The sequence below is a fragment of the Micromys minutus genome, assembly GCF_963924665.1.
Source record: "Micromys minutus genome assembly, chromosome: 8".
NCBI classification, from domain to species: Eukaryota; Metazoa; Chordata; class Mammalia; order Rodentia; family Muridae; genus Micromys; species Micromys minutus.
Window position 1 is genome coordinate 3,110,351 of NC_137977.1, and position 23,661 is coordinate 3,134,011.

At 36.7% G+C, this 23,661-nt stretch overlaps 1 protein-coding gene across 2 annotated transcripts in view; it reads left to right on the forward strand.

Annotated features, from left to right (window-relative positions):
- The window catches only part of TAF4B (TATA-box binding protein associated factor 4b), a gene marked incomplete at its 5' end in the record, with an annotated part of 96,997 nt that overhangs the window by 20,535 nt on the left and 52,801 nt on the right, over nucleotides 1-23,661 (forward strand). The window contains 6 exons of one of the 2 annotated variants that reach the window (XM_080920313.1): nucleotides 4,639-4,800; nucleotides 4,888-5,010; nucleotides 7,418-7,507; nucleotides 15,124-15,726; nucleotides 21,944-22,061; nucleotides 22,586-22,697. In XM_080920313.1, the coding sequence (XP_080776439.1) occupies nucleotides 4,639-4,800; nucleotides 4,888-5,010; nucleotides 7,418-7,507; nucleotides 15,124-15,726; nucleotides 21,944-22,061; nucleotides 22,586-22,697 (1,208 nt within the window). The remainder of the gene's footprint in view (nucleotides 1-4,638; nucleotides 4,801-4,887; nucleotides 5,011-7,417; nucleotides 7,508-15,123; nucleotides 15,727-21,943; nucleotides 22,062-22,585; nucleotides 22,698-23,661) is intronic. The other variant, XM_080920314.1, reaches the window with a different exon arrangement.

The window sequence follows — 23,661 nt, forward strand, 5'->3', positions numbered from 1 at the left end:
TTCTTGGATTCAGTTTGCAAGAATTTTGTTGAGTATTTTTGCATCAATGTTCATAAATGAGATTGGTCTGAAGTTCTCTTTCCTTGTAGGGTCTTTGTGTGGTTTAGGAAAGAGGGTTATTGTAGCCTCAAAAAAAGAGTTAGGTAGTATTCCATCTGATTCTATTTGGTGGAATAGTTTGGAGAGTATTTGTATTATGTCCTCAATAAATATCTGATAAAACTCTGCACTGAACCCATCTGGACCTGGGCTTATTTTGGTTGGGAGGCTTTTGGTGACTGCTTCTATTTCTTTAGGTGTTATGGGATTATTTAGATGGTTTACCTGGTCCTGCTTTAACTTTAGTATCTTGTATCTGTCTAGGAATTCATCCATTTCCTCCAAATTTTCCAGCTTTGTTGAGTATAGGCTTTTTTTGTAGTAGGATCTGATGATTTCTTGAATTTCCTCAGTTTCAGTCGTTATTTCTCCACTTTCCTTTCTGATTTTGTTAATTTGGATACTCTCTCTTTGCCCTCTAGTTAGTCTGGCTAAGGGTTTATCAATCTTGTTGATTTTCTCAAAGAACCAGCTCTTGGTTTTGTTGATTCTTTCAATGGTTCTTTTTGTTTCTATTTTGTTTATTTCTGCCCTAATTTTGATTATTTCTTGCTGTCTACTCCTCTTGGGTGTATCTGCTTCCTTTGTTCTAGGGCTTTTAGCTGTGCTGTCAGGTTGCTGATGTATGCTCTCTCCAGTTTCTTTTTGGAAGCACTTAGGGCTGTGAGTTTTCCACTCAGTACTGCTTTCATTGCATCCCATAGGTTTGGGTATGTAGTGTTTTCATTTTCATTGAATTCTAGAAAATCCTTAATTTATTTCTCTTTCTTCTTTGACCCTGCTATTGTTTAATAGAGCATTGTTTAGTTTCCATGTGTATATGGGCTTTTTGTTGTTTTTGTTGTTGTTAAAGACAAGCCTTAGACCTTTGTGATTTGAGAGGATGCATGGGAGTATTTCAATCTTCTTATATCGATTGAGGCTCATCCTGTGGCCAATTATGTGGTCAATTTTCGAGAAGGTGCCATGGGGTGCTGAGAAGAAAGTGTATTTTTTTACTTTATGATGATATGTTCTGTAGATATCTATTAATTCCAGTTAGTTCATAGTCTCTGCTAGTTTTACAGTGTCGTTCAGTTTCTGTTTCCATGATCTGTCCATTGGTGAGAGTGGGGTATTAAAGTCTCCCACTATTATTGTGTGGGGTGAAATGTATTTTTTGAGCTTTAGTAGGGTTTCTTTTATGAATATGGGTGCTTTTGTATTTGTTGCATATATGTTAAGGATTGAGAGTTCCTCCTGAAGATTTCCCCTGTAATGAATAAAAAGTGTCCTTCCTTATATTTTTTGATAATTTTTGGTTGGAAATTTACTTTATTCAATATTAGAATAGCCACTCCAGCTTGCTTCTTGGGGCTGTTTGCTTGGTAGTTTTTCCCCAACCTTTTACTCTGAGACTGTGTCATCTTTGTCTCTGAGATGAGTTTCTTGTATGCAACAAAATGCTGGGTTTTGTTTATGTATCCAGTCTGATAGGCTATATTTTTTATTGGGGAGTTGAATCCATTTATGTTAATAGATATCAAGGAATAGTGGTTGCTGTTTCCTGCTATTATTGCTTTTGTAGGTTGAATTGTGCCTGTGTGTCTGTCTTATTTTGGTTTTTTTGCTTAGGAGTTTTTTTTTTTTTTTTTTGTTTTTACTATGATGTAGTTCCCCTCATTGTATTGTGTTTTCCACCTATAATTCATTGTAGTGCTGGGTTTGTGGTCAGATTTTGTGTGAATTTAGTTTTGTCTTGGAATATCTTCATCTCTCCATCTATGGTGATTGATAGTTTTGCTGGGTATAGCAGCTTGGGCTGGCACTTGTGCTCTCTTAGGGTCTGCATGATGTCTGTCCAGGCTCTTCTAGCTTTCTTAGTCTCTGTTGAGAAATCGGGTGTGATTCTGATTGGTCTTTCTTTATATGTTACATGACCTTTTTCCCTTACTGCTTTTAGTATTTTTTCTTTGCTTTGGGCACTTGGTGTTTTGAATATTATGTGTCGGGAGGAATTTCTTTTCTGGTCCAACCTATTTGGAGTTCTGAAGGCTTCTTTTATGCTCGTGGTCATCTCATTCTTGAGGGTAGGGAAGTTTTTTTCTACGATTTTGTTGAAGATATTTACTGTGCCTCTTAGTTGATACTCTTCTCCCTCTTCTATTCCTATTATCCTTAGGTTTGGTCTTCTCGTTGTTTCCTCGATCTCCACATTTTGGGTTAAGAGCTTTTTGTTTTTTGCATCTTCTCTGACTGTTTTGTCTATGTTTTCAATGTTGTCTTCGGCCCCCGATATTCTTTCTTCCATCTCTTGTAGTCTATTGGAAGTGCTTGCATCTGTGACTCCCGATTTTTTTTTTTTTTTTTTTTTTTTTAAGATTTCTACCTCTGGGGTTGCCTTTTTAGTGTTTTCTTTATTGTGTGCATTTCCGTTTTAAGTTCCTTCTTCCATTTCTCCATCTCTTTGGTTCTGTTTTCTTCTAGTTCTTTGAGTTCTTTGGGTGTTTTTCTTGTTTCTTCTTTAAAAGCTTCTAATTCTTTATGCTTTTCTTCCTGTTTTTGTTTAAGGATCTCTATCATCCTCTTGAGGTAGGATTTCATGTCTGAGTCTTCTTTTTCTGGAGTGTTTGGCATTCCGCTGTTTGCTGTGACAGGAAAGCTGGGTCCTAGTGTTGCCAGGTTGTCTTGGTTTCCCTGGGGTATGCTCTTTCGCTTTCCTCTTGCTATCTTGTCAGCGATTGGTTCTCACCTTTCCCTTTTACCTGGCGTGTGTCCCTGGGTCTCTGCCATTCCTGGTGGCAGATGGTCCAAGCACCTGTTCTGCACCCAAAAGCCGCTGGCTGGGAACAGAAGTTCCAATTCCGGGTTCCTGGGTCCCTGGATCAAGCAGGGCAGGGGTGCACTTTTCACGCAGGCTTGGCAGAGATCTCTCTGCCCCCTGGCTAGTCAGAACCCCTTATCACCAGGCCTGTGTCTCTGTGTCTCCACTGTTCACAATAAAAGTTTAAAAGTCTAGATGGATTCAGAAGCCATTTTATAGGATTTGTCTGGAAAATGTGAAAGAATTCAGGTTGGAGAAGAAATCACTTGGATGCTGCATTTGAAGCTTTCTGTTTTACCTAATGAAATAGGACCGATTTTAGTTATGATTTTTATTTTCCCTTAAAATGTTTTATTTTTAAAATTTTGAAATATTTTTAAAGTAATTAATTTAGGTGTACAGATGCCTTGCCTGCGTGTATATATATACTTTGTGTGATTCTGTTTCCTAGGGAGGCCAGAAATGAGGGTTGATCACCTCTAACTAGAGTTAGAGACTGCTGTGAGCCACTGTGTGAGTACTGGGAACTGAACCCAGGTCCTAGAAAAGCAGCAAGTGATCTTTATTACTGAGGCACCTCTCCAGGGCCTTAATTCTATCATCATCAGTTCCAGTTATTATTCATAGGTATTTTAAGTTTATTTCCCTTTTTACCTAAAGACTGTTTGATGTTCATACCAGTGTCTTTGAAGGGAAAATTTTGGTGTCCATTTACCTATCTTGACATGCATAGAAAAAAGCTTTTCTTGAGAATGTAAGCACCTCAGATAAATTTGTGTAGTAATGTTAGTCTTCTCCCTACATACTCTACCCCACTGTTCTTAGGACATTTGTAAATTACAAAAGGACAATTACTTAGGACAATTACAAAAATTGTAAGCTATGGTACAAAATTAAAAAAACTACTCTCTGTAGTTTTTTTAATTTTGTACCATAGCTTACAATTTTTGTTTTAAGCTTTCTGTCCGGTAGGTGGTGCTAAAGTCATGCCACCTCATTCTGATCCATGTAGACATTAATGAAATTCCTTTCAGTGTGGAAATAAGACATCCCTCTCTTGTAATGCTATTCTACTTATACTGATGGTCCACATAAGATTAATATAGCTGAGCTTATCAAAAGTAGTTGATAACTGTTTTATAATTAAAAAAGGAAAGTTCATATAAACCACAGAGCTTTGCTATTACCAATTATTTTAAGCGAAATACAAGTGTGTATGTGCATACGTGTGTAAGTATTGTATGCTCACTTGTCTATGCATGTGTGTTGAATAAAATTTACCTCAATTGCTCTCTACCTTATTTTAGACAGGGTTTCTCACTGAACCTGGGAATTGCCATTTGGCCTGGAACTGGCTGTCCAGTGAAAACCTCCACTCTGGGATTTTCCTCTCTACCCCACAAACACTGGGATTACTGAGATGTACCACCATGCCCAGATTTTATGTGGGTGCTAATGATCATAACATGGTATTTGTACTCAGTCAGATATTTTCTCAACTCAGTAATAAGATATTAATATTTTATGGACTTTTCTGAGTGACACAGTTTTTCACAGACCACCTAAGCATAGTAACATTCTTAGCTTTGCTTTTTCAGATGGGAATTGGTATTAGAATTTTACCTTGTGGTAACTAGTGCTGAAGTAGATGACAATGAGGAGTATTGGAAAGCACAGTACCCACTAAGGTATATAGCAATACATTTTTAACTTTATGCTGATTTCATTAATTTCAGCCAGTGGCTGTACCAAGTGCTGTTGTCACAGTTACTCCTGCAAAGCCGGTGAATACTGTATCCATCCTGAAGTCATCAAGTTTGGGAATATTACCTACTCCCTCGAGTGACTCCAGTCTCAAAGCTGAGACTTCAGTAGCTGCTCAGACTACTCTTCCTCCGGTAAACTTCCACTTGTACCTTGTGTGTAGTTCCTTGCTATGTTGCAACTCCTATTTACTAACATTTGTGATTATTTTTTTATATCAGACAGTATTAGAAAATGTGAAAAAATGTAAAAACTTCCTTTCGATGTTGATAAAACTAGCATGTAGTGGATCACAGTCTCCAGAAATGGGGCAGAATGTGAAGAAGCTGGTGGAACAACTTTTGGTAAGTTAGTATTGTATAATTCTGCAAGCTTTATGAGAGTCCAGAGGGCGTTGTATGGGAAATAATGATGTTTTAATGAGATTCGTTTATATTTGTTAAAACTTTTTACTTCATTAAAACTTGATAATCACTACATAAAATCTTTAATAATTTAATTTTCATCATATATCTAACATAAGCACAATATTTTGAATATTATTTTTATACCAGTCTTTTCTATGTATATGTTGTGGACAGATAGCAACAGCTATAAGTTTATTAAATATCCTTTTCAGTTTATGACCTGTTTATCTCAGACTAACAGACAGCAGATCTCAAATATTTTGGCAGAGGATACTTTAATATTCTTAAAAATTAGAACTCCCTCAATGTATTTTATTTTTGTGGCCCTGAAATTAAAACTAAGTATTAAAAAACTATTTAAGAATAACAAAACCATTGTTTTGTAACATATATAATATTTAAAGAAAAATTACAATTTCCAAAATAACAAAATTGAGTGGGAAATGATATGGATTTGCATTTTTTAAGTTTGTTGCTTCACTTAATACAAAGTGGCTGGATATTTTTCTCTTATTCTATTTTGTAATGGGGTATTAGAGAATTTCTGTCCTTCCGCAGAGAGATAGTTGGAATATTGAACATTTTAGTAGCCTTCTCTAGATCCATGTAAATAATCTTTAGTCTACTAGTTTATTTTTACATTGTGAATGAATGTCTTTAGTGTTGTATAATTTTTGTAGTAGCATGCCTTCTTTAAAACAAAAATGTTGTTTCTTTGTATTATTCAGACCTTATAAAAGTTTTTAGATATTTAATGTATTAAGGTAATCTGATTCCTAATTTCACTCAACTTTCTACATATGTGTCTGTATATAGCTATATATTTCTTAACCTACCTTGATTCCTACACCTTGTGAGCATTGCTGTGGTGCGTGTAAGTATGTATATATTTGCCATACACAGATGCCAGAGGAATGCATCAGTCTTCCTTCTGTATCTGCTTCATTGGTTTGAGGCAGAGTCTCTCATTGAATCTGGAGTTCATGAGTTTTGGCTTGGACCGGCATCAGTCCTAATAGCCCTGTCAGCTCTGAGAGCACTGGAGTTCTGGGCACGTGGGAGATTATACCTGACATGTTGATGTTGGGGTCCAAACTCAAATCTTTGTTACACAGTAACAGCCACCTCTCCAGTTCCCACAGAAATATTTTAAGAAAAGCTTTAAATTATAAGAAGCTATCAAGTTTAGAGAAAGAGTTACGTTTTCCAGAATTGTGATTTTTTTTTTTTTTTTTTTTTTGGATTGAGAATTTAGTTTCTATCATTGGCAACAAATGCTATCATTTATTTTGATAGCCTTGGTTTTTGAGAAAAATGTTTACTAAATATCCAAATGTAAATGAAGGAAAGAAAGAAAAGATAGATAAGCAAGAATGAAAATGCACCATTGGCTTTACTGGTACCTCACACAGCACTTGTCCTCCAGTGTTTTTCTTGGTACACAATATCAAACTATTGTGTGGTGAAGCGTTCTGATTTGATAGTTTGTTTTCTCTTTGTCTTAAAGTGAAGTTGTTCTTTTTTTAAAAATTATTTTTATTTTCCTTTATGTGTATATATGGAATTTTTTTCTCTATTGATGTCTGTGTTACCAAAGGGCATCTGTTCTGAGACTGGAGGGACAGACAATTGTGAACTGTCATGGGTGCTGGGGTCTTTTGGAGGAGCACCCAGGGCTTTTTAATTGCTGAGTCATTTCTTCAACCCTGTCTATTCATTGTTTAATTGCAAGTGTAGAGCAGTACCTGAGGATCGGTTCACTCTCACTTATCAGCATCTGTTGTGCGTCCTTTATTTATATTGTTAGTGTAGATCTTAGCACAGTGACCTCCCCAACAAGCTTCTTGTCATGTAAAGAATTATAATTAAAAGTTCATTAGTTCATTGGAATTATTATAAATTTGCAATAACATTTTAAAAATCCAATCTTAGGTACACTAAGATAATTTTAAAATTGAAGAAATAAAACTGTTTAACAAAGTTTTCACTTTGCATATTAGACTTCTTCATAAAGAGAGTACTGTCTTTACTGTATTTTCTAATTGGACATATCTGTTAATTATTGTTCATTTAGGTCTCTGGTGATATGAGATTAGAAAAAACCTTATAAAGGTAGAATTTACTAATTAGGAAAAGCTTGTCTACAATCATAAAGTACTTTGCCTTTTTTTAAAATTTTGTTTACTTTAAAGAGACTGGAAGTCTGTGGTCTATGCTGGCTTTCAACTCCTAGGCTAAAGTGCTTCTCTGTGTCAGCATCCTCACAGGCATTCACACTTGCACCCAGTCTTGTTTCCTAAAGTATTTGTAGATCTAAAAATATCTTCCTTTTTTCATTCCTTAGGATGCAGAAATTGAAGCAGAAGAGTTTACTAGGAAATTATATATTGAACTCAAGTCTGCACCTCAGCCGCACCTTGTCCCTTTTCTTAAGGTAGGAATATGTTTCTTTAGTGAAGTTGTTCACGTTAAATTACTTTACGTTAAAACCTAAATGTTTAAAGGGAAATCACTGTGAAGATACTAATGATAAGGAAACCCTATTACTTCTGTAAACTATAAGTCAACATAATATTGATTTGAGCAGTTTAGAAAAACAGACATAGCCCTTCTGGTCTGAACTTGTGCCCAAAGCAGACCTTGGGTGCTTGCTGGCTTCACACTCATTCCCAGAGGAAGCCCGTCACCCAGGTGCTCTAACACGCATAGGATCACAGGTGAGGAGAACACATCTGTCTCAACACCCAGAGTAAGTGGGTCCCCTGGGATCCAGGGATGTAGAACTCCCTCACCCCCCCCAACTCCCACCCCCACCCCAGCACAGCTGGTGGAACAGTTCCCTTCCAGTCTATATTTCTGCTGAGAGCAGACCTTGGGTGCTGGTTCCACACCCATTCCTACAATACCCAGGGAAGTCCATTACCCAGGCGCTCTCACACGCTCAGAGACACAGGATCGAAGAAACATTGAATCACAGGATCACAGGTGCACTAACAGTCCCAGGATCACAGGATCAAAGGATCACAGAGGAAGCTTGAGTTCCAGGAGATTGGACACACTCAAGAGCACCGGAGCCCTGACATACTCAAGATCACAGTTGAGACCACACATCTTCTCCATATATCCAGCATAAATGGGACCCACACAAGAACCAGGGAAATGCAAAACCTCTGCCCACCCATCATCAGAACCCACTTCTCTGACTACAGCAAGTCCTAGATACCACATCACACATGAATGAAAAGCAAGATTCAAATTTAAAGTTATATCTCATGATAATGATAGAGGACTTTAAGAAGGACATGAATAACTCCCTTAAAGAAATACAGGAGAACACAACCAAACAGGTGAAGGAATGGAACAAAACCATTCAGGATCTAAAAATGGAAATAGCAACCATAGAAATCATAAAAGGAGACAACCTAGATATAGAATACCTTGGAAAGAGATCAGGAATCATAGCTATAAGCATCAACAACAGAGTACAAGAGATGGAAGACAGAATCTCAGGGGCAGAAGATACCATAGAAAACATTGACACAACAGTCAAAGAAAATGCAAAGCGCGAAAAGATACTGACCCAAAGCATCTAGGAAATCCAGAACAAACATAAGAGTAATAGTTATAGAAGACAGCAAAGATCCCCAACTTAAAGGGACAGTAAATATCTTCAATAAAATTATAGAAGAAAAATTTTCTAACCTAAAGAAAGAGATGCCCATGAACATACAAGAAGCCTACAGAACTCTAAATAGACTGGACCAGAAAAGAAATTCTTCTCATCACATAATAGTCAAAAACACCAAATGAACAAAACAAAGAATATTAAAAACAGTAAGGGGAAAATGTCAAGTAACATAAAGGCAGACTATTAGAATCACACTAGACTTCTCAACAGAGACTATGAAAGCTAGAAGATCCTGATCAGATGTCATACAGATCCTAGGAGAACACAAATGTCAGTCCCAGCTACTATATCCAGTAAAACTCTCAATTACCATAGATGGAGCGACCAAGATATTATATGACAAAACCAAATTTACATGGTATCTTTACACAAATCCAACCCTACAAAGGATAATAGATGGAAATCTCCAAGACAAGGAGGGAAACTACACCTTAGAAAAAGCAAGAAAGTAATCTTACAACAAACCCAAAAGAAGATAGCCATACAAACATAATTGTACCTCTAACAACAAAAATAACAGGAAACAACAATCATTCACTAATATCTCTTAACATCAATGGACTCAATTCCGCAATAAAAAGGCATATACTATCAGACTGGATATGTAAACAGAATCCATCATTTTGCTGCATACAGGAAATTCATCTCAGCAACAAAACAGGCACTAACTCAGAGTAAAAGGTTGGGAAATCTCTTTCCAAACAAATAGTTCCAAGAAGCAAGCTGGAGTAGTCATCAAATAAAATTAACTTTAAACAAAAAGTTATCAAAAAAGATAAGAGCACTTTCTACTCATCAAGGAAAAAAAAACCAAAACAGAAACAAAAACAATCTACCAAGATGAATTTTCAATTCAATTTTGAACATTTATGCTCCAAATGCAAGGGTACCCACATTCATAAAAGAAACATTACTAAACCTCAAAATATACATTGTACCACACACAATAACACTGGGAGACTTTAACTCCCCACTCTCATCAATGGACAGATCCTGGAAGCAGAAACTGAACAGAGACACAGTGAGACTGACAGAAGTTATGAACCAAATGAACTTGGCAGATATCTATAGGATATGTTATCCTACAACAAAAGCATATATCTTTTTCTCAGCACCTATGGTACCTGCTCCAAAATGGACCATATAATTGGTCACAAAACAGGCCTCAACAGATACAAGACAATTGAAATAATCCTATCAGATCACCATGGACTAAGTTTGGTCACCAATAACAACAAAAAGTCCAAAGGCCACATACACATGGAAGCAGACCAACGCTGTACTCAGTAATAACTGCTCAAGGAAGAAATAAAGAAATTAAAGACTTTCTAGAATTTAATGAAAAGGAAGGTACAACATACCCAAACTTATGGTACACAATGAAAGCAGTGCTAAGAGGAAAACTCTGAGTTTAGCTCTGAGTGCCTCCAAAAAGAAACTAAGAGAGCATATACCAGCAGCTTGACAACACGCCTGAAAGCTCTAGAACAAAAAGAAGCAAATACACCCAAGAGGAGTAGAAATAATCAAGCTCAGGCTGAAATCAACCAAGTAGAACCAAAAACAACTATTCAAAGAATCGACAAAAAAGAAAAAAAAAAAGTTGGAGTTGGTTCTTTGAGAAAATCAAAAAGATAATAAACCCTTAGCCAGAATAAACAGAGGACACAGGAACAGTATACAAATTAACAAAATCAGAAATGAAAGGGGAGACATAACAGAAACTGAGGAAATTTTAAAAAAATCATCAGATCCTACTACAAAAGCCTATACTCAACAAAAGCGGAAAATCTGGATGAAAAGGACAATTTTCTAGACATATACCAGGTAACAAAGTTAAATCAGCATCAGATAAACCATCTGAACAGTCCCATAACCCCTAAAGAAATAGAAACAGTGAAATTTCTCCCAACAAAAAATTCCCAGGACCAGATGGATTTAGTGTAGAATTCCATTAGACCTTCAATGAATACCTAATACCAGTATTTTTCAAACTGTTCCACAAAATATAAACAGAAAGAACACTACCCAATTCTTTCTATGAAGCCACAATTATGCTTATACCTAAAGCACACAAATAACCTTAGAAAGAAAGAAAACTAGACCAATTTCCCTTATGAATACTGATACAAAAATACTCAATAAAATTCTCGCAAACTGAATCCAAGAACATCAATATCATCATCCATCATGATCGGGTAGGCTTCATCCCGGAGATGCAGGGATGGTTCAATATATGGAAATCTATCAACCTAATCCAACATAAACAAACTCAAAGAAAAAACCACATAATCATCTCATTAGATGCTGAGAAAAATTTGATAAATTCAACACCTCTTCATGATAAAAATCCTGGAATGATCAGGAATTCAAGGCTCATACCTAAACAGTAAAAGCAATATACAGCAAACCAGTAGCCAACATCAAACTAAATGGAGAGAAACTCGAAGCAATTTCGCTAAAAAAGAGGTAAAAGGAATAGAAATTGGAAAGGAAGAAGTCAAAGTAACACTATTTGCAGATGACATGATAGTATAATTAAGTGCCCTCCAAAATTCTGCCAGAGAACTCCTAAACCCATAACTCAGCAAAGTGGCTGAATGTAAAATTAACTCAAAGAAATCGGTAGCCTTCCTCTACTCAAATGATAAACAGGCTGAGAAGAAATTAGGGAAATAATACCCTTCACAATAGTCACAAATAATGTAAAATACTTTAGTATGACTTTAACCAAGCAAGTGAAAGATCTGCAAGACAAGAACTTTGAGTCTTTGAAGAAAACCTAAGAAGATGGAAAGATCTCCCATGCTCATGGATTGTTAGGATTAATGTAAAAATAACCATATTGCCAAAAGCAATCTACAGATTCAATGCAATCCCCATCAAAATTCCAACTCAATTCTTCATAGAGTTAGAAAGAACAATTTGTAAATTCATGTGGAATAACAAAAAAAAAAAACAGGATAGCAAAAACTATTCTCAACAATAAAAGAACTTCAGGGGGAATCACTATCCCTGACCTCAGCTGTATTACAGAGCAATGGTGATAAAATCCACATGGTATTGATACAGAGATAGGCAGTTAGATCAATGGAATAGAGTTGAAGACCCAGAAATGAACGTACACACCTATGGTGGCTTGATTTTTGACAAAGGAACTAAAACCATCCAGTGTAAAAAAGACAGTATTTTCAACAAATGGTGCTAGTTACTGGAGGTCAGCATGTTGAAGAAAGCAAATTGATCCATACTCTTTAGTGTTTCTGAGTGTTTCTGTATCTCAGACTAGCACAACCTTAATATGCCATATAATATTTATTTTCTATTTTAGAGACAACAAAGCCCATCTAAATTGCCATTTTTATTTTTCTTCAGGATTTGTTTTTATTCTATGAGCACTTTGCCTACATGTATGTAAATGCACAGTGTGTGTGTCTGATGTCTCAGGAGGTCTGAAGCTGTTGGATCCCCTGTAACTGGAGTTATGGATGGTTGTAAGCTACCATGTGAGTGCTAGCAACCAAACCTGGGTCATCTACAAGAACAATAAGTGCTTTTAACCACTAAGAACCCGATATAGCTGTCTCTTTTGCAAATGTTTCTCTTTATTTATGTGTATGTGTCCATGTGATGTGTCATGCATGTGTGTGTGTTCTCAGAGCTTAAAAGAGGGCTTCTCATACTCTGGAGATGGAGTTACTGGTGATTATGAGGCACCCAGTGAACGCTGAGAACTGAACTGGGGTTCTCTGGAAAAGTTAGTCTTAACTGCTGAGTCATCTCTTTATAATTTTTTTTCTATTTTATTTGTTTTTGTTTTGGTTTTTGAGACAGGGCTTCACTGGGTAGCCTGGCTGTCCTGGAACTCAGTCTGTACACCCAGCTGGCCTCAAACTCTGTAATATCCTTGCCAGTATTGCACTCTTGAGTGTATTTTTGCCAAGCCAGTCATTACTATAATTTGCAGGGTTCTCTATCTAAGACCATTAATAACCCAGTAGCCTGCATAATACTTTCCAGTACTGTGAAAACTATCCAGTAGGAAGGTAGCTTCCTAGTTAGTTCTAACTGGTTTCACACTGTGGCTAGTGTGTGGTGTCTTCCAGAATAGGGTCTTATCATGTAGATATAGCCTGTATTACTGTGGGGGTCTCTGGGACACCTTTGGCTAACAAGTTGAAAGGATTAATTCTGGGCTTTTTATTTGACATCCCATGGCTTCTTGGTGGCACATTGTTCTCTATTTAGGACAGCTCCAAATAAACACCTCATTGTGTATATTCATATGTGTACATATGAAATTTATAGAATAGTAGGTTTCATGTGCCTTTTTAAATATCCATAGTGTTCATTACCCCTGTCTACTGTTTCCTCCTGTTGTTTTCCCTTTGATGCAGACCCTGTGAACGGAATCATAGCTGGGCTCCACAGTCCACATCCACGTCCCCTTCCTCTGCTGCTGTAATATCCTTTCCCCAAGCCTCGAAGGGGCTGATGTATACAACTTAGTTACGAGTGGCTACTTTTCCCCTGTGATTTGACAAATTAGTCTCTATGGTTTATTGGTTGTATTTTTTAAGAGTGGCAGCTTTTTCTTAACCACAGTAGGTCCCAAATAATTGAGAGAAACTGTTATATTTATTCTACAAGCTTTAAGGAGATAATAACTGAGCAGGTAATAATCTTTTTATAATTTTCTAAGATAATCTGGCTACGTCCCAGCTGAGATTCCCATGATGCTTGTATTTAGTGTTCTGGTTCTCTCAGCTTTAGGTATTTTCTCATGGTGACTCCTGGTCTCTCTCCTCATGGCAAATCTCTACTTCTTGTCCTTCCCCCTCCTCTGGCAGGAGGAAGTCCATCCCTATTCTCTCTGCTCAGTCATTGGCTGAGGAGCTTTACCAAGCAATCAGGGAATGATTGGGGGGGGCAATGTTTTGCAACCATATATGGGGTCACAGAATTTGAATAATACAAGGATAATCTTTACATAGTGCACAGTAACATTATGCCTATAACAGTTACTACTAAACAGTGCAAAAAGAAGCTTCTTTGACCCAAAGCTAATAGCAGCACTAATCTAGGGACACATAGTTATTTACAAAGCAATTTGATGGGTATATAATGCTCATTTAACAAGGAATGGCAATAATGTTGTTACTAGGGCCTCGGCTCAAGGATTCTGAACAGGTTAACAGTAGCAAGACCTCAATGCAGTCATAAAGCAGTTGATCACCTCTGTAGCAGAATTGCCCTTGTTGCACTAGTGAGTGTATCTTGCACTAGTGAGTGATACATGCCACATCCATAGCTGAATAAAACCTTTGGCTTTTCTCTGGAGTAGCCAAAATACCACATCTGAGGACTCTAATGGCTACTGGCAAGGAGGAACTTCCAGCTCAGATTCAACTTGGTCTTTCTTTGTCCTGTGACCCTAGCATATGGCTTCCTCAGTAATGGGGTCTTGTTAGATATGTCTTGAAAGCAACCAACAGCAGTAGCAATTGCCTATATTGTTTTGGGGTGTTGGGACTCTCTGACCAACAACTCGATGCAGTAGCCCACTGCTGGCAATGAGAAGTTCATTTAATGGCTTCTGGGAGCACCTTTATCTATAGCAAAGGGTGCCTCCATTCCAGCTCTTACTGTTTTTGTTTTTGTTTTGTTTTTTTTTTTGTTTTGTTTTTGTGTTTGTAGTTTACTAAGCATTGGATTTGCTTGTTTTTTAATACTTGATAATTCCTGGCATCACCTAGAGCAGAGAGAATTTGAGTTATTAAATGCTTCATAGAGAAGAGGATACATTTGGCCTTTCAGGTTAATCCTGCTATGATTAAGAGATAATTAATACACACTTACATTGTCTAACTCTCAATACTTCAACATTTGTTTCCAATTAGGTATTTCTTTTACATTTTCAGTTGAAACTTAAGTCATTTTTTATTTTGTGTTATTCTTATTTTGATGTAAAGGCTTTACATTCAATGCTTGAAAGGTGCTTAACAAAATGACCCTGATTCTTCGGTTATAAATAATTTTATACATATTAAAGTAATAATAATCTGCCTGTGGGTTTAGATGAGTAGGGAGAAGTAAACTACAGTGTTTTATTTTATCAAGTTGATCATTGACATATCCAAAATAAATTTACTGTTTTTTATTTAAATTATTTTTTCACTGAGAAAGCACTTCAACCTTTAAATTTATTGTATCTGGATACTGAAAGGGAAACAAAAATGATAACAGTTTTTTTAATAGAAACACTTGATGTACTTACTTAATTTGATGTTGTTTATTACAAATTTTGGGTTATTTTTAGCTTATTCAATTATCTGTATCTTCCTTTCCTCTACTGTTTCTAGAAGAGTGTGGTTGCCTTAAGACAGCTTCTTCCGAACTCCCAGAGCTTCATTGAGAACTGTGTTAAGGAAGTTTCTGGTGGTGTGGTCATTTCTTCCTGTACTGTGACAACAGCAACGTCTCCCGTGGTGACAAGTACAGTCTCCCCAGTCCTTGTGTCTGGAGCAGCAGCACCCAGAACTCTGTCTGTTCAGCAGACTCTGAAACCACTTGCTGGTCCAGGAGGGGCAAACACTGGAGTTGTCACACTGCGTTCGGTGGCCCCAGCTGCTGCAACAGGAGGTACAACAACTGCCACTGTTTTGCTTCAGACTTCAAAACCACTTACAACATCGGTACCAAATGCAGTGACAGCAGTGTCCCTTCAGCCCGAGAATCCAGTTGTGTCTGGGACAGCAGTAACACTGTCCATTCCATCAGCAACTTTTGGAGATGCGTCAGCTACACCTCGTTGTCTCCCATCTGTGAAGCCTGCCATTCCCTCTGCTGGGACCAGAGCCGATAAACCTGCCGTTGGCACTCCAGTCCAGATCACACTTGCACAGCCGAGCCCCCTCCTTCCACAGGCAGCTGGCATTCCACAGGCAGGCAAAGTCAAGCAGCTAGTGAGTACCATTTCATTTCTTCCTCAGCCACTCCAAATATTCACACACCCAGAAAACTGTCAAGACTGTACACTTCCCAGACTTGACTTAGTGAAATTCTTTCACCTCACTTGTTTAGTTGCCTTTTCTCTAGTTCTGTAGACAATGCACACATAGTTTTTACTGAACATCTGAGAGTTATGGAAGTTGTCACTGTGTACTTCAAACTGTTATGTCTATTTGCCCCTTTCCTTCCTTTCCTGCCCCCTTCCCATTCTCTTTTTTTTCTTTCTTTCCTTTCTTCTTTTTCAGTGCTGCAGACTGTGCATTCTTAAGTGTCCTGGGCAAGCATTCTACCACTGAGCTACATCATTGGCCTTTTAAAAACCTTTTAAAATTGGAGACTTAAGTGCCTTTGTCTCTCTGTCTCTGTAGATCTCAGTCTCCATCTTGGTCTGTTCCCGCACACCCCTAGTGTGTGTGGCCAGAGGTTGGCAATGGGGTTTCTTCTGGAGAGCTTTCCACCCTGTTCGTTTTTTTTTTTTTTTTCCTTAAGATTACCTTTTATTTATGAATGTGGGGTTATGAACTTGTGTTCTCTGGAAGAGCAAAAAAGCACTTTTAACAACAGAGCTGTCTCTCCATTCCCTCCACAGTGGGGTTCTCCTGTTTCTCTTTCTCCAGGCAGGCTCTGCTCTCCCAGCTTTCATGTGACTATCTGCTGAACCATCTTTCTAGCACCTTTTTTTTTTTTCTCACTTGCCAGGCTGACCTTGAACTTTCAGTCCTTCTGCCTTATCCTACCAAGTAACTAGTGTCTTAGGCCTGTGCCTTTAGGTGTGGCTCTTGAGCTGCTTTTTTGCTTTTAATATTTAAAAAAATGCTAAGTAAGAGAGTAAGAGAGACAATGTGTATAAAGTGACTAGAGATAGGGGTGTATTTCTGTTCCTGGTAGGTTGACTAGAGTTTTTGATAAAAGAAGGGGATTTTAGCTGTTTATTGTTTAGACATTGTTTAGAATTTTCTTTCAACTTTATTCAGGAAGACATATTCTTATCAAACTATGAAGGTATTGTTGACCCTTGGGAGATTGTACGTGGTGAATTAATTTAAAATCACTTTTCTAAGTGCAGTTCTTAACACAGCTTGCTGATCTTTTGTTTGTTTGATGGCTGTTCTCGTTTATAAATGTTTGTGTTAGATATGCTGTGTTTAGGATCTCTTTGATTGTGTTTACTCTATTTGTCTTGTGTATGCTTCCTAGTCATACTGTGTGAAGAGACAGAGGCATCATCTTCAGGCACAGAAGGTGACCAGATTGAAGGGCAGTCTAATTGTTGAGTAGTCAGGATAACAACCACTTAGAGAACTCTCATCTTAGCCTTAACACTCTTCATTGGAATTTCAAGTGGAACAATACACAGGTTAGGGTTTTCCTGGGTACCTAAAGCTAGACCAGGTCCTGGAACTCACTTATATACATCAGGCTAGCTGCAAACTCTGCCTCCTGAGTCCTAGAATCAAAGGTGTGTGCCACTGCCTAGCATAAGGCAGTCTTCAAATCAGTGGTTCTTCAGTACTGCTCTGGGCAATGGGGAACTGTTCCAGGGACAGGTCTCTCTGTGGTAGGACTGAGCAGAATTAGAATCTTCTCTGTTGGCCATTATTAGTTCTTAAGTTGGTGCTAATCTTTTTGATTGACTAGAGCATAAAGGTCCATGAGCTGTGATAATACTTGGTTACTTGCATACTTTTTAGGAAAAGTGTATCATTAATGTGTTATGAATTTAAAGCTATTTTTTTTTTTTTGATAAAGAAAAGGTAAGGGAAGACTAAGAATTCAGACATACTAAGTGACCTATCTAGTGGTAGTCCATTAGCTTATTCTTTTGGGAAAAAAACACTACCAGTTTTCTAGAGTATCCTGAAGCTGAAAGCTGCTGCTGATAATATCTCTTGGAGGTTTGACATATTATTCACTGGAAATCATTAGAATCACAGAAAAAGTGTAACAGAAAATCTAATGGTACACCTTAATGATGTTTTCCCCCTATTTTTATTCTTTAAAATGTAAAAAAGTCTGCTTTTTCTTAAAATGTATTTTTAGGTAGCAAATTAGCCTCTTACCTGTTAAATAGGAAAAAACCACAGTGGGGAAAAATAGTAAAGCTACACTGTAAATTCATTTTATAACATTTACTTATGATAACTAGAATCACAATATTCCAGATTGAGCTGAGACATGCCTTCAAACGTTGACTTGAAAAGTTGGCATTTTACCTTTAACTCTAGGAACTTTTATTGGTGTTAGTACTTTAGTTTAAAGGCAAATCTAGGTTTATGAATATTTTTTCTGAATATATGTTTGTGCACTATGTGTGTGCCTTTGGAGACCAGAAGAGGGTATGGGAGTCCTTGGAAGTGGAGTTACAGTTGGTGGTGAGCTGCTACGTGGGTGGTGTGAGTCATGCGTAGATCTTCTGTAAGAGCAGAAAGTGTCTCCTATAGCCTTGGAAATTAGATAGAACTTAAAATTGAGAAGTAATTAAAAATATCATTGACTTTATAATAAAATATAGCCCAGTTTAATTCTATGTTTAGGTGAGGGGAAAATACTTAGGAGTGCTAAAAACAAGCAAACATTCTTTATAGTTTATAAGAAATATCACACATGGTCAATTAAAAACAGAAATATCCACATTGGATCATATCTGTGGTCGAGCTACTCATTATAAAAAGGATATATTATAAAGAATATGCTCCTGGCTCTCAGGTGTAGCTAGCTTTCTTTAATAATTCTATGTTTGGCTAATGGCTAATGATAACTTTAATTCAGGGCATGTCTTGCCAGGCACTGCCTTAAAATATATTCTCAATGTCATTAAAACCACATAAACACAATTAACAGAATATGATACAAAGTTAATTGTTTATGATTTCTTATTTACATTTCCTAAAAGTCTGAGAAAGATTAGATCAGTCTCTTAGCAGCTCTTACATCAAGGGGGAAATAGAGTACAATTACCTCATGGGGTCTGGAACAGTGATTTAAGGAGACCTGCCTTTGAAACGAGTGTGGTTTCTCACTAATCAGATCACATATCTGCACATTACACCATGGGACTGAAATAAAAAAAAAAACCTCAAAAGCAGAATGGCTGAAGGAGACTGTATTCTTGCTTTCCTGAAACTATACCAGTTTCTAGTTTTGGCATGTGTTCTGAGAGCTCCTAGATGACCTGTGGGCACTGGTCTACATTTGCAAAAGTCCTGGACCACCTTCTGGGCCCCAGAACTCCACTCAGCCCCTCTCTTTTCAGGCATTCTTCATCACATGTTTTATTGCCACTTCTTTCTTTCCTTCTTTCATGAGCAGTGCCAGCTTGATAATCTGTTTGAGCTCTAGCTCCAAGGAAGAGAGAGCATCTGCTTACGATAGGGCCTTTCTGAGATGAGCCTTAACCTCAACCTCAGCTTTAGCATCAATGGCATCTTTTAGGCTCTGCAGTCAGCCAGTTGATGATGTGTACTATGATAATAAATCATGAGCTTAAGGTTTTATTAATATTTACTTTTGATTAGTATAATTCTGGATAATTTTATATCTTTAGTCTTTTGAATAATATCTCTAACTGAACTTGCAGGAATTCTTCCAAACTAGCCATACCTGGCTTCCATTCATAGGATTTTATGAAATGTTGTATTCTACCTACCACCACTTTAAAAAGTAGATTTATTACTGCATGTTCTCTTTTCTTTACATTCTACCCTTTTTTCCTTTGTTAACTATTGTTTTATTATATTCAGGGGTTCTATGAGCTAAAATTGTTTTTGGTTTTTTTGTTTCCGTTTTTTGAGGTGTAAGCTTTCTATTTTGTATTAAATACTTGAAATGTGAACCTACTTGGTAGTTCTGGAAATTTTTGTAAAAATTCAATTTTTTATGAATGACTAAACTTACTGCCTCTTTATCATTTTTATATAATAATTATACAGTCAACATAAATACTGAGCTTACTATTTTACCCTTAACTTTTTTATATAGAAACAGTCAGGTAGTTGTCTGTGGGTTTTGGTCCAGGTCATTTTCTGGAAGCTGGAGATCCAGTTCTTCAGTGCTGAGTCTTCCTGGAAGTCTCTGAAGAGGCTATATGATATAGGGTTATCAGAGGAAACAGAACAGGGTGGCTGATTGGTTCACAACTATTGTCTAACTTGTGCAGCTTTGAGCTAGTGCATCTTCTGTGAAGAGAAGAAGCCGACCACCTTAGAAGTTTATCATCTTTATTGCCTAAACATGGCTTCTCTCCCTGCCTGTCTGCCTACCAGGGATAATTCCTAGTCCCTCAATTTGATGCTTGAAAGTTTTCTTTTAGTTGTTTTATTCATTTAAACAAAAGATCATTTTCAATTTTAGTTAGCAAAACTAATTTAATTCAGAACTCAAAAATTGCAAATTTAGTCAGTTTAATTTTAAAATTTAAATTTTTATAATTAGTTTTACCAGATTAAATTAAAAGTAAAATTACACAAATGTACAGCATTCACAAACAAAATTCAGGAATGAGAAGGTTCATTAAAAATCCCTGGCCTCTTTTTTTTTTCCTCCAAGAAAGTCAGATATTTTGGAGAGTAAACTGAATATTTTCTGGAGATGGAAAAACACAATTATAAGGAGAAAAGGCAAAATTTCGGAGATTCTAAATGCATAAATGTGTATTAGTTCGTGTACTTTAAACCCAAGCTCCAGTACTTCAAAATATGCATGGAATCTGCTCCATTGACATGTGCTATTTCTGCAAGGGTTCTTTTCTACCCTGACTTAATGGTTCAGGTCTGCAATCCGACTTACTCAGGGTAAAGCTGAAGCATCAAAGACAAAACATAAACACACACACAGTTTTTCTCTTTCTGAAGAATGATGGCAATTGAATTATTCCAATTTATAATTCACTTGCTAGGAGATTCCTATTATCAAAGAGTGATAACAATAGTATTATTTTATTCTATGTTTATTCTCCAAGGAGACAGTATTGTATTAGACAGGTCTTACTGCATAGCCCTGGCCGGCTTGGAACTTGCTGTACAGAACAGGAACTCACATAGGTCTTCCTGCCTCCCATACCTTGCTTGAGATATGTATTTAGTTGCACACACTTGGTTTGTATATTTTAATTACAGATATTTTTTAATAAATTTTTTACTCAGAAGCATGTCTCTTGGGCAGACCATCACTCTATAATAAACAGAAGTTTAAGAATTTATTATTATCCCTATCAGCAGCTGGCCCAAATACAGGATGACTGCTTTTCTTTGAACTGATAATGTGACACTCTGCTTTTTCTGTCTTGTCTTTGAAGCTAAAGTAATTATCTTGTTACCATCTTTCTTTATCCTTAACTATTACTGTATTCCTGTAACTATTATTTGGGAGAACAGCACTTTCTGATGGATTTAAGATAACACTTTTTAAAAATAGTAGATAAAAGTCTTTATCTTTGGTAGATATATTTTGAAATATTATGGACAAAGATATTTCTTAGATTTGTTTTAAATAATTTGAAAGTGAGGAAAAGGTAAAAGTGAAACATGATTCTGTAAGAATTGATCCTTGCTTAGTCTAGGTAGTGGTGTAGGTAGTTTCACTTTGTTCTCTGCTTTTGATATGCTTGAAAGTTTTCATGATAAATTAAGAAATAAAGGTAGTATGTATAAAATTTCTTTTAAAAAATTACTTATTTAATATGAGTGCTCTGCTGCATACACATCCGCCTGCCAGAAGAGGGCATCAGATCCCCCTATAGGTGGCTGTGACCAACCATGTAGTTGCTGGGAATTGAACTCAGAACCTCTGGAAGAGCAGCCAGTGCACTAACTGTTAAGCCATCTCTCCAGCCCTAAACTTATTTGGATTCCGCTGTAGAAAATATTTAATGTATCCATTTTTTTTTTTTACATTTGAACAAGATAATTTGCTACATACAAATTAAACTGGGTGTGGTAGTATACACATAAACCCTAGCATTTGGGAAACTGAGGCAAGAGGATCCCCATTATTCAGGGGCCATCCTAAGATCTTGTCTTAGTAAAGTAAAAAAATAAATTTTATGTAGGCATTCTTATTGTGCTAGCTAGAGGTATATATAGCTAAACAAAGTCAAACTATTAAAAATGGAAGCTCTTGTTCATTGCTAAGTATGGTTCCTTGAGTGGCCATAATGAGCTCTCTTTGTTTCAGGTAGTCCAGCAGCCTTCAGGAGGCAATGCAAATCAAGTGACCTCCATTTCCCATTCCTCACCACTGAGCACTCTGAACTGTGGGCAGAAGACATCAGTGAACACTGTAATGCATTCCAGTAAGTTTCCTTCTTCCCAGTGCATCTGGAACGTGGCAGGGCTTGCACTTGTTGTGTTAAGAGAAATCAAGAGAAGTGTATGAGAAGAGAAATGTAAAATATCTGTTACATTTACATAAACATTGCATTTTAGGCATGTATATAGTTTTGAAATAAACAATTGCTTAAAGTATTGTATTATTATGTAAAACATTCTAGCAGTAAATAAGTGTTAAAAATAAACCAATATAAATGACATATTATCAGCAGTTACTTTTCAAGCATGATGTTTTTATAATAACGCTAATTCTAAAGACAATTTGAGAGTATATAGAAACATAATCCAGAGATGTTTGTAAGCTGGTTTCTTATGCAGGGTTTACATTCATTAGCCTATTTAAATTTAAACATAGTTCTGGGTAGCTTAGGACATCTTTTGATTATTTCATATTTATTAAATCCTGCTATGAATTTTTTCTAATGTGACATGATTACCTTTTTTGGGGGGAGGTCTACTTTTTTCTTTCTTGTTTTGTTTTTTACAGATTCCATCATAAAGCAAATTACTCTGCCTGGAAACAAACTTTTGTCGCTTCAAGCTCAAACATCTAATATTCAGAACAATAAAGTGAAAGAAAATGGACCAACAAGCTTCAGGTAAAGAAAACCAGTAGTTAAAACTTTATCTGATGTATGGTGGAAGTAAAGTTTCAGGGAAAATGGATGGTAAAGAATAATGTCTAAACAAACAGATTTGAATGCCTGTAAAACATTCTGATAAGAGATAACCCTGGTTTGATTTCTAGCACCCGTGTGCTATATAACCTTTTGTAACTTCATTTGTAATGGATATAGTGTCCTCTTCCACAGACATAATGTGGGTAGAACAACCATACATACTAATAAAATTAGAAATTAAAATTTCTAACAGCATTTTACTGAGTATAATTTATAAATAGCAGACACAAATTATACATGCTCATTTTTCAATGCATTTTGAAAAACCTGTTTATTAGTTTACAAATCCCTCCCTTTATTACCTCAACCCCTTCTCAGAGAGGGGGAAGCCCACCCCTCCCCTTCCCCCATACCATCCAACCCAGTAGAACTAAGCACATACTGCTTGGTTGGGCCTCAGTGGGAGTCCTCACTCCATTTGATAGGGGACCCACATGAAGCCGAAGCTGCTCATCTGCTACAAATGTGGGGAGGGGGCTTATATCCAGTCCCTTCATGCTCTTTGGGTGGTGGTTTAGTTTCTGTGATATTCTCAAGTTCCACCCATTTGCCTGCAAATTTCATGATGCCTTTGTTTTTAAAAGATGAATAGTCTTCCATTGTATAGATGGGACCACATTTTTTCCAGAATTTCATGTCTTACATTAAGGTGTTTATTCCATTTCTTTTTTGATCCAGTTGTTTTTTTCTTAGAGGTTAAGAGATAAGAATCTACTTTCATTCTTCTATTTGTGGATATTCAGTTCCTAGCACTATTTGTTGAAATGGCTGAATTTTCTACAGTGTTTATTTTTTGGTGTCTTTTTTTTTTTTTTTTTTTTTTAATTCGGGTCTTTAATTTTTGCACTAAGATAGTCCTAAAAAAATACTTCTTGATAATTTG